The sequence below is a fragment of the Entamoeba invadens genome, assembly GCF_000330505.1.
Source record: "Entamoeba invadens IP1 unplaced genomic scaffold scaff_1105074725885, whole genome shotgun sequence".
Lineage (NCBI taxonomy): Eukaryota > Evosea > Mastigamoebida > Endamoebidae > Entamoeba > Entamoeba invadens.
In genome coordinates, this window is record NW_004443720.1 from 198,536 (window position 1) to 214,929 (window position 16,394).

A 16,394-nucleotide genomic window follows, 5' to 3' on the forward strand; every position below is an offset into this window, starting at 1 on the left:
TTATTTAAAATGAATGACAACCCAAATTCTTGTTGGTCCGGGTCGCTCAAGTAATTCACTATTTTGTTCACAAACAGGACGGACTTTGGTTCCATATCTTTGTTCAGTATAATATCCTTCGGGAGTGTTGGGAGCATATCTTTACTATGTTCTTTGACTTTTTTTGTTATTCAAAACTATTAAAATCAAGCCATTTTATTAGCCATCTTTTTTGGTATTTATGGTTATTGTTATTAAATATATTATCAATTTTAACTGGTTTTGGTATAGAAAAGTAAAATATGCCGAACTGTTCTCCTGAGCAAAATGAAACAAAAAGTCTAAACTCCAAGTTTGTATCTTCTTAAGTTTTTTATTAGTAATTGTATTAGACTTTTCATGTACTAGAAAGACTAGTTTAAATATAGAAAATCATACGATGAATGAAAAACACCTTATTTAAACACACCACAAAGATCTAAGGTGGTCAAAACGACTCCGACTATGCCAAGAATAATCCCCAATATCCCAGTGATCAAAGCTAATATCTTTCTCCAACCTGTAGTTAACTTAAACACGAAATATGCTGGGAAGACATATACAATGATCACTCCAAATATCGCGCCATTGTATGCTAAGACTATTTCAATATCCTTCACAACTACTGCGACAAGGATTACGAGAGATACAAAGATCAAACTTTCAGAGATCCGCCTTGTCGTACTCTCCCGCCATCTGTCAAACAACATTGTGTCTAATAAACTCCTCTGAGCAAAGTGGACCAATGGGAAACTTGCAGCCATGATGAAACAGAAGGATATGCAAGCGACTAAGATGTACTTATCACTTCGCGGGTAACTGATCAGTACGTTGCCAACGACATCTTTACCCATCGACTTGTATCCAAACACTCCAACAAGTGCATATGCGATATAAGCGATGGAGGTGGATACTAGAGAGATACACGTCAGTTTTTTCACCGATCGATTTTTGAGTTCCACGTAAAATCGGAAGACGTTATAATGGCAACAGAACGCGCCGGTGTATATCGGAAACCCTCTGAATGTGTTCCACGTGATAGAAAAGACTTTAATATCTGGCGCAAAGTATGTGGTATAGCTTTCAACAACTATAACTACAGCAGTATATGCCACACATATCACAGCGCCGATAGAAAACCATTTCAACGCGTCTAAAGTCCTTGAAAAGCTTAAAGGATATATCAGTAGAATACATATTAATGTGATCTCAAATGAACGATCAGCAAAGAAAGAGTTATTCCCTATTATATACGGCAAAAACCCGCCTAAGAAGATGATATATCCAATACACGTCCCAGTCGTATATAACATCGCTGAGACTTGAACTAAGGTCGAGAGAACTTCACCACCTACTCTCTGTGAGATATCTTTATATGTCGACTTCCCTGTGAGTTCACAGGAAAGCGTTAGAAAGTAGATCGTGACTACAGACAACACCCACGCACATGACATTAACAGTAACCCTCCTCCCCATCCGGAATATAACATCGCAAACGGAACTGCCAACGTCCCGTTCCCTATAATCGTGTTCGCTAAGTTGAATATAGTCGCTAAAATCCCAGACTCCCCCTTCGGAAACGACGACTTCATCTCTTTTATTAGTACCATCTCAAATACTATATTTTATAGTTTCTTTATTATTCATTTTACTAGAAGGCTTCCTTGGCAATGGGGGCAGTTCTTCTTTGGAATCCGATGGCAACAAAACACTGAAGTATACAAAACTAGAATTAAACTAAAAAAGAACTATAACTGGAATTGAAGACATCTCGACATGGAGAACGACATTCGACGCACAGAAATCACCAGTGACCTCAAAAAGGCTTTTGGAGATGGGCCCTTTGATGTTATGATTGCGGGGACGTTCGATTTGATCCATCCGGGTCACATCAATTACATCAACGAAGCTGCGCAGTATGGACGAGTCACAGTGATTATCGCGAGAGACTCTGTCGTGAAACAGAATAAGATGCGAGAGACTGTCTTAGATGAAGACATGCGGCTCGTTGTTGTTGGTGCTCTTAAAGGCGTCGAAAATGTCGTTCTTGGTGACGAAGATCCCCAAAAATGGTATCGACCGGTTTTGCAGTACAACCCTCATCTCTTTTTAATGGGGGTAAACCAACCGGGCGACTTGACTAAGTTCCAAAAGGTAATTCGTGACATGGGCGGTTTGTTATTAATTACAATAACTATAATTTTAATACAGTGTTTCAATGTACTAATACATACTATAATTGTATCATATATTAACTATACATTCATCCTAAAGGAAGAACCATCTTCAAGAGATCGTCTTGTCTCGTACTGGAATACTCTCTAAAGTCGTCGACGATGATCAGAAAAAGGGTGGTGGATGTCGAGAACGAGAGTAAAAGTCCAAGTCCGAAGCCTTGTTCGTATGATTGAGTATACTATTATATTATAGTTTATTTATTATTGAAGTGCCTTTATATATAGAATTCAGGGCGTCCAATTATAGCAAAAGTTATAGTAAATGAACCAGAACTTATAGTAACTTGATCACTCGTTTTGCTTTTGTACCATCAGCTTGACGATATTTTCCATTCTTGACAGGACCGTCTGTCTGTCGCGAAGTAAAATGTCGTAGGCTCTTTTCTCCAAGTCTTTTTCATGAAGGCGTCTCTTGTAGTAATCGATGGCTTTTGAGAAGGTTTTGGAGATGTAAAAGACGTCGCCGATGTGAATGATGACCCTCCCTTCACATGTTAAATCGCCTTTGACACACATCAACGGTGTTAACGGTACAACAACGTTTTTCGTCTGTGTTTTGCCGTCTTGGAGTTTGTTCACAACATCAACGTTTTCGTTTAAGTCGCGTATCTCGTCGGCAACCCGCTTTACGTTGGAGTTGATCCATTCCAATTCCTTTGTGTGAGTCATTTGTAAGTAAATAAAATATTATGAATAAGACGAGAAACAAACACCAACAAGTTTCTGGTTAAGTTCGGCAAGTTGGTATTTGTCAAGTCGTTGAAGGTTGATTGTATCGGCAATGCACTCCATCACGTAGAAAGTGTTATTTCGAGTTTCGTATAATTCTATAAACAGTAATTAAATATAATAAAAAATGGGAGAGGTAACTTATGTGAGCAAAAGAGAGTGAACACGGAATGAATTATAACTTTTTTATAATTAATGACTTATTTTTTGATGGCAAAGTTGGTAAGTGACTGTGGGTTTGTTACAACGCTCAGTGTGTTAAAGAACGTCGGCACTGGGAAGCAGTCGTTCTTTTCCACTATCTCCTTGATGAGTGTTGTTCTTCTCAAGTACGGTTTCAAGTAGTCGTCGGACGAAATGTTGAGTGAACAGCAGTAGTTGGCATTGACGGCAGTTTCTCTTACAAGTGCTGGGAGCAACTCTTTGCCGACAATCATTCCGTCCATCAACGGCCCAAATTGTCGAACGTTTTGTTTTCTCCAAATTCTGATTTTGTGGAGTCCGTTGCCGAGTGGTGTGATTACAATATGTGCAGCGTTGAACTGGCTCGTAATTGTGTGTGGTGAATACTCTCCAGATTCATTCCAAACGATGTGAACATAATCATTTCCAACGTGTCTCTTCTTTGTCAGTTGCTGTGAATCATCCTTTTGTGTTGGAATTAATACAACATCATGGAAGATTACTTCCTTTGTCGAATCGGCATAGTACCGAATGATCTCACCCGTTGACAAATATCCTTTATCAAGTCCCCCCAAAAATCCGTTATGTGATTTGATGTCAAGCGTCCATCCCATTCCATTACAAAACTCAACATATTCCTTCGAACCCGTCTCATTCATCAATATATCAAACTGGTCACTTTGTCCCTTTTTCACATAAATCAACCCGACCTTGTGGAACGGTCTCACACAACTCTTGTCCAAGTTACCCAACAGTATTTTGAATTTCTCGTTGGGATTAATTGGCACAAGAAGAGTCTTTGTTAATGGCATCGGGTCAATAAATTGTGTCTGACACAGCAGTGCATGGATGAGGAATTTCGATGGATCAATTTCTTCACTGTTGTCCTCGATAAGATAGCGACTTGTAAGAGCAGAAACCACACCCAACTTCTTTGCTTGCATCTCGACATTGTCCATTGCTTCTTTGACGTGTTTCAAGTCATTCTGGAAATCAGTTCTATTCACGCCATTGGGCATTCCCCAGTCTAGCATCTCCGCGTCTTCCTTTTCCAAATCATCCATAAGACTCTTCAGTTCGTTCTTCTTTTTCTCTTGGACCACCACATCGGGATATTTCATTTCAACTCTCTTCGATATGTCTTTCACGCGAAGTACGCCTTTTGGTTTCTCCTTTACAATACCAAGTTCCTCCAACAAATAATTTGCTCGTACCCCCCACAACGTTTTCCCCACCGCATTCCGCACGGTCAAATTACAAAAATCTCCGTCCGTCCCCTTTTCAATAGAGAGCAACGTATTCCCAAACGCCCACCACGTGATTTCCCCTTCTTCCATGTGCGTCGAGAAGAATTTGTCGCTGCCTTTGTCGTTCGGCACATATCCAAAGGCATTTAAAATCGTTTGTAAAAACACTTCTGCGCACTCGGGAGCAGACGCCCGATATTTGACATTGGGGTCTGTCGGTTGTTGACTTTTTGGCAATGCCATAGCATACGATATCGCGTTGAGTACCCTCACAGTGAGATCCGCAGTGAGTGCCTTCGAGAAGATACACGACGGCGCAAAGGCCCAGTCTATCATTGATGTGAACGCACAGGCAATTGCCTCTGATTTTGTCGCCTTATCATTGATGACATTTAAAAGCTCTTCAAATATTGCTCTGACATCTTCTACAGTGAAGTACTGAGAGAACGAGACTAACTCTCCGATAACTTCAGCAGCGGGTCTATATAACTCCTCGTTCGGTTCACGAATAAACTTTGAAATCACTTTAACGATCGGCGATAAGACGTTCTTGGGATCGGCACGCCTCGCATAGATTGCATGGGTGGCCAGTCCATAGATCAACGCAATGTTGACTGAAATGCCAGATAAGTTTGCCATTAAATTACGATAGCACTCTGTGAGAGATTGAGTGAATGACGAGTTGAGTTTCTCAGATTGTGACAACATGACAAACACTTTCGGGTAATCTTCTTGGAGAGGAACCATACTGTTTAGTAAAGAAACTATTTGAATGTCTCGGTTTGGATTCTCACTTTTCTGATTTTTCACGAGTTTCAGATTGAGAAGTTGCCGAACGAAAGGATAGATAAGCGCAGGCCAGCCGGGAACTTGATTCGGAAATATATCATACAACTCCTCAAGGAGGATTAAACCATACGAATTAAGACCACTCAAGACAGTGTCGTAAAACAAATCATAGAGATCGTCTGTGAAGCGAACGTATGGACGATTCACTAGTTTGCAGATGGCTCGGTAACACAATTCCATGGCGATTGGGGTCTGCGTCTTACGCTTCAAAGCACCAAAGAATATATTTCCGAAAACATCAACCAACTTTGGACGAGTGGGGTTGATCTCTGTGCCAAAGCTGTCGACTTTTGTTTCAGCATTCACGAAAATAAGGAAGAATTCGTAGAGGATCTTTATCCCACATTCAAAACATTGATCATCGGGATGAGTATTGACATCTTGGAATAGAGAATAGAAGTAATACCACAACTGCAGCGCATCTTCCCCAGCAAGATGTGGAAAGAAGTTTGAAAATTTGTCGTCCAAACTTGGAGCAACGAAAATTGCTGTTGGAACTTCGAGGTGGGTGGACCGCTCAACTTTCTTTGTACCAACTGTAATTTCGTCGGTGTTTTCCAAGAGCAAAGGGGAATAAAAGTCCTTCAAAACAAGTCGCGTGCAGTGGTTCAGCTTGAGCTTTATTTGGTCAGTCACATTCGTGTTACTGAAGTAAGGAGTCATTCTCTCTCGGAGCATGATCCAGTCGTCGGGAGACCTTTCCCATTTGACAAAAAGAACCAAAATCAAATCCACGAATGAACTTGTTGATTGGGGGAAGTTGTTTTTGACCAACAAATCGATGGATTTCAAAACAACAGTAATACACACAGTCTTAAGCTCTTCAGTCAGTTCGATATTTGAGAGTTTGATAAATTCAAGTTTAATAATCTCGACCAACTCTTTCACTTCATTGATTTTGCCACAAGCGCATGGAGCGTCGAAGAAAATGGCGATGTCTTCAATCAAGAAATTCTTAAGCCCGATAAGTTCATCCAACTTTGGCGATTTGAATGGGTGTTGTATTGCAATATCAAAGAAATATGAAATAGTCGAAGTGATGATTCCCTTTGTAGTTTCGTCTGGGGGAAGTTGGAGAACGTTGAGATAGAAATGTTTGATGAACAAAATATGGGCTGGTCGGTTCCGAAGCTTTTCGTAAGACGGAGATGTGACCAATTCTTTATAAAAGTCCAAGACAAGTTGGTCGACATTCTTTGGAGTAACCGCTCCCTTAACGCCGCACGTGGGGTGCTGTTGTTTATACACGTAATGTGCGTTGTCAGCGAATACCGGGAAAACATAAGAGAGTAACACCTCGACTAGGTGGAAAACATGGTCGATGTTTGGTGGTGTTTTGATCGTTTTTATCAAATTTGAAATGAGTTTTGTGGTCACAGCTGGTTGATCGATGGTATCTTCTTCTGGTGGGACGTATGCGTATTCTGCATACGACAGTTTATTCACGGGGAAATCCGCTTTTATATACAACGCCCCCAAATTAACAGTGTTGATGAATTGGAATGTGATTTCGTCTTGCTCGCCATAGAACAAAGCCAAGTCGATAAGCAAATTACAAGAGGCCTCTCGTATTTCTGGGTGACTTTCTATCTTCAAGAAGTTGATCAAAAACTTTTCTGCATGTCACTTGGTGTGGATTTTGAACGAAAAGAAAAACACCGAATCAACAGAATATATCGGTAATATTCTAAAAATACAATTATTATCTTTGAAAGAAAAATGGGCACAAAAGTTGACAAAAATGCAAACAAACGATATAAATCAAAGACGGAGAGTTCATTAAATTCATAAAGTGGTGTGACTGTTTTTATAAGTTTTATCAAGTTAAGTGCCTCTTTAACTGGCACATTGACTCGACCCTTTTTCACGTGGTTTAAGTAGTATTGTGTGACTTCGATTATAAACCCACTGATTCCTTGCTTATTTGCTTTCAAAAAAGAAGCGTAGTCTTCTGGAGACTGAAGCTCGCTGAGTGAAATGCAAGCTTTCACTTGTGAAACAGCGTTTTCTTTTTGGTCGAATATCTGGGCTTGCTTCTTGCGTATCTTTTTGTCTAACTCTGTCATGTAATCTGAAAACACTTTTTCAGTTAAAATCAGTTCTAGACTTTGGAATTATTTGTTTAAATTATCTACAATAATCTAATCATTTTTATGAGCAACTATTTTAAAACAAAGTATCGTTAAGTTTACAAATTAAGAAATGTGTTCTTATTATATCTTCAAAACATTTCTAGTATACTTTTACTATATTAGTATTATAAAAATCTATTAATATGAAAATAGCATATACAAATAATTATAATATCATTCATTTATTATTAATTGTTCTTTTCTAAAATAAATTTTTTCAACATTCAAAAAAATAATTATATATATTTTTTTATTTGATAAAACATTTTAATAACATTTTTAGGGTGGTAATTGAATTATTTTTTTGTCTTATCTAAATTATTATCACCACTTTTGGAACACTCTTTTCGTTTTACTTCCCCTCAAAATAAATTGTTTGTTTGTATAGTTAAATTATAATATTTAATTATGTTTGTTTGGTTTTATTATAATAATATAAATAGAACAAGTAAAAAATAACAAAAAGAACCAAAACAGACACAAAAAGATAAAACTATTAATCAAATTAAAATACATAAAATTTATCAACAAATAACAGCTACAAATCTCAGTAAAAAAACGGGGTTTTAAGGAAACGAAAAATCAAGCACGAATTTACAAATTCTGGACAAATATAATTAAAATTATAGTAAAAAACTAAACAACACCAGTCTAAAAAAATGAGTGAAAAGGCATTTATGATGAAGTAAATGGTGATTGCAATAAAAAGACTTAAAAAAACGGGCAATAAGAAGTTAAGAGAAAAAAAACAGAAAAGACCAGATTTGATAGGCGAAAAAAATGGGAACTTCAAAACCAAAAAACTTGAAAAGAGCAGATGAAATTGTTATTTTCGAATGTCACAAGTACCGTCACTGAACAGCTTGATCTCGAGGAGTGTGTTCTCCAAAAAATAACAATCTTAGAGATCCACCGCCTCTTAGCGGAACGTCTCCAATCATCTGCGACTGATATCACACTGATCTATCGTGGGTATAAGTTGGAGGACTCTTCAGTCTTTTCGACGATCAGGTATCAAGAGGGCAGTAAGATCATCTTTGTAGTAAAGAAGAAGGAGAAGTCTACACCGCCCCCACAAGCTGTTACGACGGAGAAGAAAGAGAAGATGAGTATTCTTCAAGAAGTGTTGAACGAGTGCGATGATCAACCCGACTATGACCCAACATTCATTCGAGCACTCTTTGAATCTGGACCATATAAGGAATACTTAAAAGAACACCCGGAAGTCGAGGAGGTCATTAATAACCCAAAGGAACTTAAAAACATCATGAAAACCATTTCAAACCCAGATTTAATGACACAAACACTGAGAAACACTGATAACGTCATTTCTCAAATGGAGAATATACCAGGAGGACATAACCAACTCTTAACTATTATGAACGGAATGGATCCGTTGGAAAGTATGACAAAATCTAATGTTAAATTCAACCCCGACGCGACTAATGAAATGTTCATGATGGACAAACCCCTCCAAAAACCAATCAACATTTTCGAGGAAAAAACAAATAATGACTTTAACAACATGTTTGGGATGGACTTCATGTTTGGAAACAACTTCGCAAACAATCAACAAAACAATTTGTTGCCACGACAACAACAACCCTTGATTGCTAATACAACAGAAACCCCTTTACAACCTCAGACAGTGCAACTCCAGCAACGATTCAGTTACCAAAATCAATGCCTCAAAGAAATGGGGTTCTTGAATGAAGAGGAAAACTTGAGAGCTTTAACCCAGACTAATGGCGATATGGGAAGTGCCATTGATATCTTGGCGAACAAAATGAATTGACAGGATGGTGTGATGTGGCCCATATTTGATTGTTTTGGCGTGCACTATTGGTTGGGACTTGTCAGCGTAATTGATTAGTATGTGTATCACATTTTTAACTATTTGAATTATTTAATAATTTAATAATTTGTAACCATATAAATCAATTACGCTGACTTTTATCAAAAATTTTGTTTTTTAATATGTTATTGTAAAAAAAGACCCGTCACATGAAGACGGGAAGATTAGTATTTCAGGATTTTAAAACAGTTTTAAAAACATTTTAAAAATTGAATATGGTTTGAAATGGTTTATTTATAACAATAAAATGAACTGTTTCCCAAATAAGATGATGTTTGATAACATTCCTCATGGAAATATAGTTTATTTTTAATTAAATAAATTATAAATAATAGTAAAATAAAAAAGACAACAGTTATGTTCTATTATCCCGAACTTTTTAATAAAAAAAGAGTAAAATTAAAACATTTTACCACTTCGAAACAAAAATCAAGATTTTGAATGTCGGAAACAAAGTTGAGAAGAGAGCAAAAAAAGAACAAAAAAAGACTCATAAAACAAACATGGGATTTTCAGAAAGCAAACCAGAGTCATCAAAACAGTCCTTTTCAAGGAACCCAAACTCAAAAATGGCGATTGTCAAGGACAATTATCACTCAATGGAAGAACTCCAAGACGGGCTCCGCGCCGCTGGTCTGGAGTCTTCGAACCTCATAATCGGCGTGGACTTCACAAAAAGTAACACGTGGACCGGGAAGAACAGTTTCAAGGGGTACTGCCTGCACTCTATATTTGAGAACGGAATGAACCCATATCAAAGGGTCATTGACATCATCGGAAGAACAATGGAACCATTCGACGATGATAATTTGATTCCTGTTTACGGATTTGGAGATGTCAACACCACAGATAAGTCTGTGTTCTCGTTCAAAGTGAACGACCAACCATGTAACGGGTTTCAGGAGGTCCTGCAGCGATACAACGAAATCACACCAAACGTCAGGATGAGTGGACCAACCAACTTTGCGCCACTCATCAACAAAGCGGTTCAAATTGTTCAACAAACGAAACAATATCACATCCTCCTCATCATCGCCGATGGGCAGGTCGACGCCGAAAGAGCAACAAAAACGGCCATAGAAAACGCATCAAATTACCCGTTGTCTATTGTGACAATCGGTGTGGGAGATGGTCCTTTTGATAAGATGGAAGACTTCGATGATGTTTGTTATCACACGCTACTTTTTACATGTTCAATTTTGGACTTTGAATACTCACAACAAGAAACTCGGTGGAAGCAAATTTGACAATTTTAATTTCGTCAACTTCAACAAAGTTGTTTGTGGTCCACGTGTAGAAAACCCAGACATTGCATTTGCCACCGCCGCGATGAACGAAGTCCCAACGCAGTATTTGTTGTGCAAGAAGTTGGGGTATTTAAATTGATTTTCATTTTCACTTACAAAATGCTTTTTCATGATACAAACGGAATACGAACACTAATAAAACAAATTAAGCTTCGACGCCGACTGCTTTGCGAAGCTCGACGAGAGCTTTGCGGACTTTTGTGTCTTTTTCCAAGGCAGAAACAAGCACCTTTCGATCGAACATTGGTGTGATTTTCACAATGTCTTCGTGACAGGAATCTCTGCCATCGTCGATGACGCCACGAGAGTCGAAAATACAAAGACTCTCTCTGAATTGTTTGAGCATTGAAGGCAAAGGTTTCAGTCCAATCCGCGCGCATAGCATTTTGAATTTCTGAAAGAGCTCTCCGACTGATATGACGCCTCCGCTCTTTTTGCAGAAGAACATAGCACAGCACAAGGCTTTTTCATAAGAAGACATCGAGAAAAAGAACTCTTTCATATCATTGTCGCCATTACAGATGGACACTGCTTTGATTGCATGAATGAGTTTAACTGTCTGGCTTTTCTCGTTCTTTGCTAATTGTATTGCTGTGGGGCACAACGAAAAAATGGAACGAATGTCCCCTTCTCTATTCACAAGTTCCTTTGCGATGTGTAGTATCGCCTTTTCGTCAAATGCACTGGATGCCCTCTCTCGTATAACCATCGCCAATTCTTCGATACTATTCCTTGTATAACAGAATTCAGTGGCATGCGGTGACTGCGTTAATTCACCAGCTAACCTTGCATAGTCTTCTGTATCATTAGAAATGCCAATGACAACACAATTTGGTGCTTTGAAGTAACTGAACAACGAATTCTTGAGCCAATTGTAGATCTCTGTCGATCTCTTCTTGAGTCTATCTACCTCATCAAATACTATAATTTTATTCATCTGTGTTGTGTCATTCAAATAAGTCAAAACCTCTTTCAAAGATGACTGTCTGTCTGTTTCTCCATAGAGCTCAGTAGCTAAAGCACTACATAGCATCTTGCTAGTGGCCTGTACTGCAACATTAATGTAAATTACTTTATTAGTGTTCCTTATATTTGTGGAGTTGATAACTTGTCGAACTACTGTCGTCTTCCCAATCCCATTGAATCCATGTATCAAGACAAGACCAAATTGATTGTTATGTGTGAAACATTCGATTGTTGATTCCAACTCTATCATTTCGTTCTCGCGACCAACCAACGCATTTTGTGGACTTCGGACGTCAAATTGTAAAAGCGCGTGGTCCAAAGGCGTTTGGTTGTTCATACAATTTCTAGTCCTTCCCAAATTGTTCCTTTTCTTTCTGGAACCCTATATTTTCCTCAATTCACTTTTTTTTGGCCAATGTTTGGAAAAATAAAAATTGAAAAGAGAAAAAAACAACTATTGTATTTAATATTTTTTATTATAAATTATAGCACATGTGTATGTGTTTGAACTTAACTTTGATTTTTTTTATTTTTACTTATCTATTAATAAACTTATATTTGTATAGTTCTTAAAATTATATTTAAACTAAATTCAGTTCGCAAAAATAAAACAAAGGCTGTTAAATAAGTCATAAGTTGTTTTATCGTTCATCTAATTATAATAACATATTCTACTATATAAATATATTTAATTATAATTAAATTATACAATTTGATTATTGTATAATATATTTAATAATTAGATTATAGTCGGGTGATAAAGGGGGTTAATTTGGGACAGAAGTAGTTAATTTGAGTAAAAAACTATAAAATATAATTTTTTTAACTATAAAAGTATTAGAAGGGTTTTTTCAATTAACTACTTTGAAAATAATAAAAAAAACCATAACTTTCTATTTTTGATATTATTCAATCTTTGAAAACAATGGAAGAAGAAGAGAAAGGAACCCTTGATGAAACAACCACAGGCAATCAACATAAAAAAGCAATTCAAATACTAGAAACCAGTTTAAAAACTGTATTTCAATATATATTCATGATGTATATGGTTAAAATGCCAGAGTTTAATGAATTAACAACAGTGTCAATCCTTTAAAGTGTCACGGAATCACTGAAAAATCATCATTTGTTATTTCAATCTTTCAATCTTTCGTTGTTAAACCATTCCCATTGAGAAAGGAAAAGAGAAAGACCATTTTAACACCAAAACAATTGGAGTTGAAGAAGAGCAGAAAAGAAACGAAACAAAGGGAAAAACAAAGGAAAATCCTTTAACAAAACAAGTTTCAGACAAACCATAAAAAGTGCTGCGTTTTAGACTTCCACGTTTTTTAAGTGAACAAATTGAGGTGTTTTTGTTTATTTTTGAAATAGAAATTCATAATTATTCAATTTATAATCATTTAAAATAAAAAACGATAATTTATATTATTGTTTTAATTTTATGTTTATTTTGACCTTTAAATAGATTTTTTAAAAATTATAGTTTCAAAATTATATTTATCAAAATTAACTACCTTTGTCCCTTTTTAATGTTATTTATCCCCCGACTATAACACCTTTTAGATTTACAAGAAGGGATAAAAAATCGCTAGTTTCTTTTTTACTGTTTAACATTATTTTATATATTCATATGATATTAATATAATATATATAATGTATGGTACTGTTAACTATAAAAAATGAATATGCCTCGTGCAGACTTTTTTTGTTACAGTGATATTTTGAATAATACTTTTTATCATAATGATATTATTAAAAACTAATAGAAAGAATAAATAGCAGTAAAAAAGACTTTTTTTTATTATTATATAATAATTATAATAACTATATTACTAAGTATGATTAATTTGAATAGTAGTTTTATTTATAATTAAAAATAATCATTATATAACTGATTCTATAAATGGAGTGTAACTTAATAAAGATTAAACTATCAAGAAACCATTAAATAACCCTTTGATAATAAACGATGAATAAGACGAACTGAGAAGAGAACTGGAATGCCAGTTTCATGTCGTCCGTCAAACAAGCCAAGAAGACGCAAGAGGGAGTCAACTCCAAATTAGCCCTTGTAACGAAGAGTGGGAAGTATGTTCTTGGGACAAAGAGCACTTTGAAGTCCATTCGTGAAGGGAAGAGCAAGTTGGTCATCATCTCATCGAACTGCCCATCTTTGGAAAGAGCCAGAGTTGAATACTATGCTGTTCTTGCTAAGGTGAATGTTGTGCATTATGCTGGAACAAACGTCGACTTAGGAACTGCTTGCGGACGTTACTTCGGTGTTTCTGTCCTCTCCATTGTTGATGCTGGGGATTCTGATATTATCAAAGCTGCAGAATAAGGCGTTTCATACTGGTTATTGAGTCTTTGTTTTATTTACTGTTTCGCTTCGAAACCACTAGCGGTGAGGTGGTGGAATAGCGCTTCACCATTTTTCCTTTCATTTCTTGCAAATTCAATTTCAATCGTGTTATGATTCAAAGTACAAGTCACTCCACACACTTTTTTCAATGCATTTCCTTGTCATTTTTATATTTAAAACACACCAAAATCAAACTGTTTGTGCGGGAGAGTTACTACCTTCAAATCGATAATAACGAAAAAACCTAAAGAACCCTCAAAACTATATTAAAACTATATAAAAACAATAATTGAATGGGTAAAACACCAATTTGCTATTGAATAACAAAAAAACTCGAAAATAACAAATTAAATTAAAAAACTATTAGTATAGAATTTGTCTTGATGAGTAAAGATATTAAAGATATCTTCAAATCATGCGATGAGATTGGTGTCTATATAGCCCAGAGATATTTGCACGATAACCCCTGAAAAGACTCCAATGTATATCGCAAGGCAAACTAATGCGACGGAGAGCCGCGGTTCGACATTACTCGAAGAGTGTTCAATGGAACACGCCATTAAAAATCCTTGAATGGCACCTAACACAAATGCGACAACAAATGTTGCGTACTCGACATACACCGCAACGTCTGTATTTAATGTATTTACGATGAAATACATTGGGAGAGTCACAAAGTAACTGATTAACAAATACCCAATAGAACAGAAAAAGACGAATTTCTGTGTTGGAATCTTTTGAAAGATCTCAAGCAACCTGCCGAGGGTGTCTCCAATAGCAAAGAGTAAAGAGCAGATACTAATTAACATGAAATATTCCTCATTTTCGCTACTTTGAAGTTTCAAATAGAGGTGTTCGACTGCATTTAAGAAGTGGGGGTATAACGAGAGAGTCGTGAAAAAGATGAATGTGAGTGACAAGAGAGAGAACTTCATCTCTGTCAGAATTCCCCAAAACATTCTGAGAACAGGATAATTGGTGGGCTTCTCGTTGTCATTCAAAATGAGGTAGTCTGTTGTGTGTACGATCTTTTGTGACACCAAGAAATTGGCGACGTCATGAAATCCGTAAAAGTTGATGATTGTTAAGACTAAAGTGACTGCGCTTATCACTAATATAATAAGAGGAGTAAGAAATGATAAGTCGTTTTCTATAGAACCAGTGCTACTGTCTTTAGTTACCAATTGTGAAATGAGTAACGACAAGAATGAGGATATCACCCCACTAAAAGCCATTCCAGTTATATAACACGTTGTATGTAAAGCAGAGAGAGAATAACTTAAGTTGAAGAAGACCACAAAATTTGTAGCAGGAAGGATACAATTAATGATAGCTACGGGCAATAAGTATAAACCATAACTTTCATTATATTTCTCATCGGAATTGAGTCGAAGACAACACGACAAAATGACATATAAAGCGGACAACACCAAATTAAGGACTTGGTTGACTAACCCTAAAGTCCGGTAATAAAATGGAAAGTTCGGAGTGAATGATAAGACCACAAAAACTATCGCAAAAGTCACGCCACCTATCCCATCAATCAACTCAAAGATACCTACCATGAACCCAACATCCGCATGAATCAAGGAGTTGTATAACCCTATATAACATACACCAAAAAGAAAACATGAGACCATCGTGATTCCATTTGTAAATGGACTGAGACACACATTACCAAACATCATGATATATTTTCTTTTGTAATAACTTAATATCAGTTTTTTTCTTTTATGTTATGAAGAAAAACGTCCATTTTACAATTTATAAATAAATCAGTAAATGTATTAAATTAGAACATTTATCAAAGAGTTTTTTTTATTACCATTTCGGGTGTTGTGTTTTTTCACAACACCTGAAGAAAAATTTAAAATTTTAAGAAATGTTGGAATACTGTACTATTGTATAATACAAATTAATTAGAGCTAGTTGGATCATTTCGTCCTCGGATTATTATTATTAATCAATGGTAATTGAAAAATAACAAAATTCTTTCAAAAAAAATAAAATTTTAAGTTTTTTTCCTAAAAATTTGTATTTTACATATTTCCTGGGTTTTTAGATAATTATTTATGTATAAATTGATTAAAAAAACAACTTTAGAGACTGGCATAACATTGTTTACAATTCGATACATGTATTAAAAAATAATTATAACAACATGACTAAATTGAGTGTTTTTCTCAAAATTTATATAATTTATTTTATTTAATTAAAAATTATCTTATTATTATTTGTATAAAACATTTTTTTATTGATATTTAAAATTTTTTGAGAAAAAATAAAAAAATTTATTTAATTATTAGAACAACATTGACCACCACCTCTAAAAATAGATTTATTTTTTCTATTTAGAATTATATTCAAATTAAAATTATAGTAAATAAGAAACTGGGAAGATATTAGGTCTGGTTCCCGTAATCAAAAAATGCCGAAAAATCACCTCGTATCAGTGAGACGGAGCATTGAAAAGAAGGCTCATAAAGACGCACTTAAAAATTCTGTT

General features: G+C 35.8%; 9 protein-coding genes across 9 annotated transcripts; 4 read left to right on the plus strand and 5 right to left on the minus strand.

Annotated features, from left to right (window-relative positions):
- Positions 1-434: 434 nt before the first annotated feature.
- On the minus strand, positions 435-1,610 carry EIN_048120 (vacuolar amino acid transporter, putative; the record flags this gene model as incomplete). The annotated part of the gene is made up of 1 exon (XM_004261202.1): positions 435-1,610. The coding sequence occupies one exon, from the start codon at positions 1,608-1,610 to the stop codon at positions 435-437; it is 1,176 nt and encodes a 391-aa protein (XP_004261250.1).
- A 184-nt stretch (positions 1,611-1,794) lies between these two features.
- EIN_048130 (hypothetical protein) lies at positions 1,795-2,429 on the plus strand (the record flags this gene model as incomplete). Its single annotated transcript, XM_004261203.1, has 2 exons — positions 1,795-2,191; positions 2,293-2,429. The coding sequence occupies 2 exons, from the start codon at positions 1,795-1,797 to the stop codon at positions 2,427-2,429; spliced, it is 534 nt and encodes a 177-aa protein (XP_004261251.1).
- A 114-nt stretch (positions 2,430-2,543) lies between these two features.
- On the minus strand, positions 2,544-3,047 carry EIN_048140 (prefoldin subunit, putative; the record flags this gene model as incomplete). Its single annotated transcript, XM_004261204.1, has 2 exons — positions 2,544-2,909; positions 2,967-3,047. 2 exons carry the CDS (start codon positions 3,045-3,047, stop codon positions 2,544-2,546), a joined length of 447 nt encoding a protein of 148 aa, XP_004261252.1.
- Positions 3,048-3,184: 137 nt separating this feature from the next.
- Positions 3,185-7,329, minus strand: EIN_048150 (tuberin, putative; the record flags this gene model as incomplete). The annotated part of the gene is made up of 2 exons (XM_004261205.1): positions 3,185-6,879; positions 7,017-7,329. The coding sequence occupies 2 exons, from the start codon at positions 7,327-7,329 to the stop codon at positions 3,185-3,187; spliced, it is 4,008 nt and encodes a 1,335-aa protein (XP_004261253.1).
- An 883-nt stretch (positions 7,330-8,212) lies between these two features.
- EIN_048160 (hypothetical protein) lies at positions 8,213-9,190 on the plus strand (the record flags this gene model as incomplete). Its single annotated transcript, XM_004261206.1, has 1 exon — positions 8,213-9,190. The coding sequence occupies one exon, from the start codon at positions 8,213-8,215 to the stop codon at positions 9,188-9,190; it is 978 nt and encodes a 325-aa protein (XP_004261254.1).
- Positions 9,191-9,819: 629 nt separating this feature from the next.
- On the plus strand, positions 9,820-10,636 carry EIN_048170 (copine, putative; the record flags this gene model as incomplete). Its single annotated transcript, XM_004261207.1, has 2 exons — positions 9,820-10,413; positions 10,475-10,636. The coding sequence occupies 2 exons, from the start codon at positions 9,820-9,822 to the stop codon at positions 10,634-10,636; spliced, it is 756 nt and encodes a 251-aa protein (XP_004261255.1).
- A 66-nt stretch (positions 10,637-10,702) lies between these two features.
- Positions 10,703-11,860, minus strand: EIN_048180 (hypothetical protein; the record flags this gene model as incomplete). Its single annotated transcript, XM_004261208.1, has 1 exon — positions 10,703-11,860. One exon carries the CDS (start codon positions 11,858-11,860, stop codon positions 10,703-10,705), a length of 1,158 nt encoding a protein of 385 aa, XP_004261256.1.
- A 1,677-nt stretch (positions 11,861-13,537) lies between these two features.
- EIN_048190 (60S ribosomal protein L30-3, putative) lies at positions 13,538-13,867 on the plus strand (the record flags this gene model as incomplete). Its single annotated transcript, XM_004261209.1, has 1 exon — positions 13,538-13,867. One exon carries the CDS (start codon positions 13,538-13,540, stop codon positions 13,865-13,867), a length of 330 nt encoding a protein of 109 aa, XP_004261257.1.
- Positions 13,868-14,301: 434 nt separating this feature from the next.
- EIN_048200 (hypothetical protein) lies at positions 14,302-15,573 on the minus strand (the record flags this gene model as incomplete). The annotated part of the gene is made up of 1 exon (XM_004261210.1): positions 14,302-15,573. One exon carries the CDS (start codon positions 15,571-15,573, stop codon positions 14,302-14,304), a length of 1,272 nt encoding a protein of 423 aa, XP_004261258.1.
- Positions 15,574-16,394: the final 821 nt, after the last annotated feature.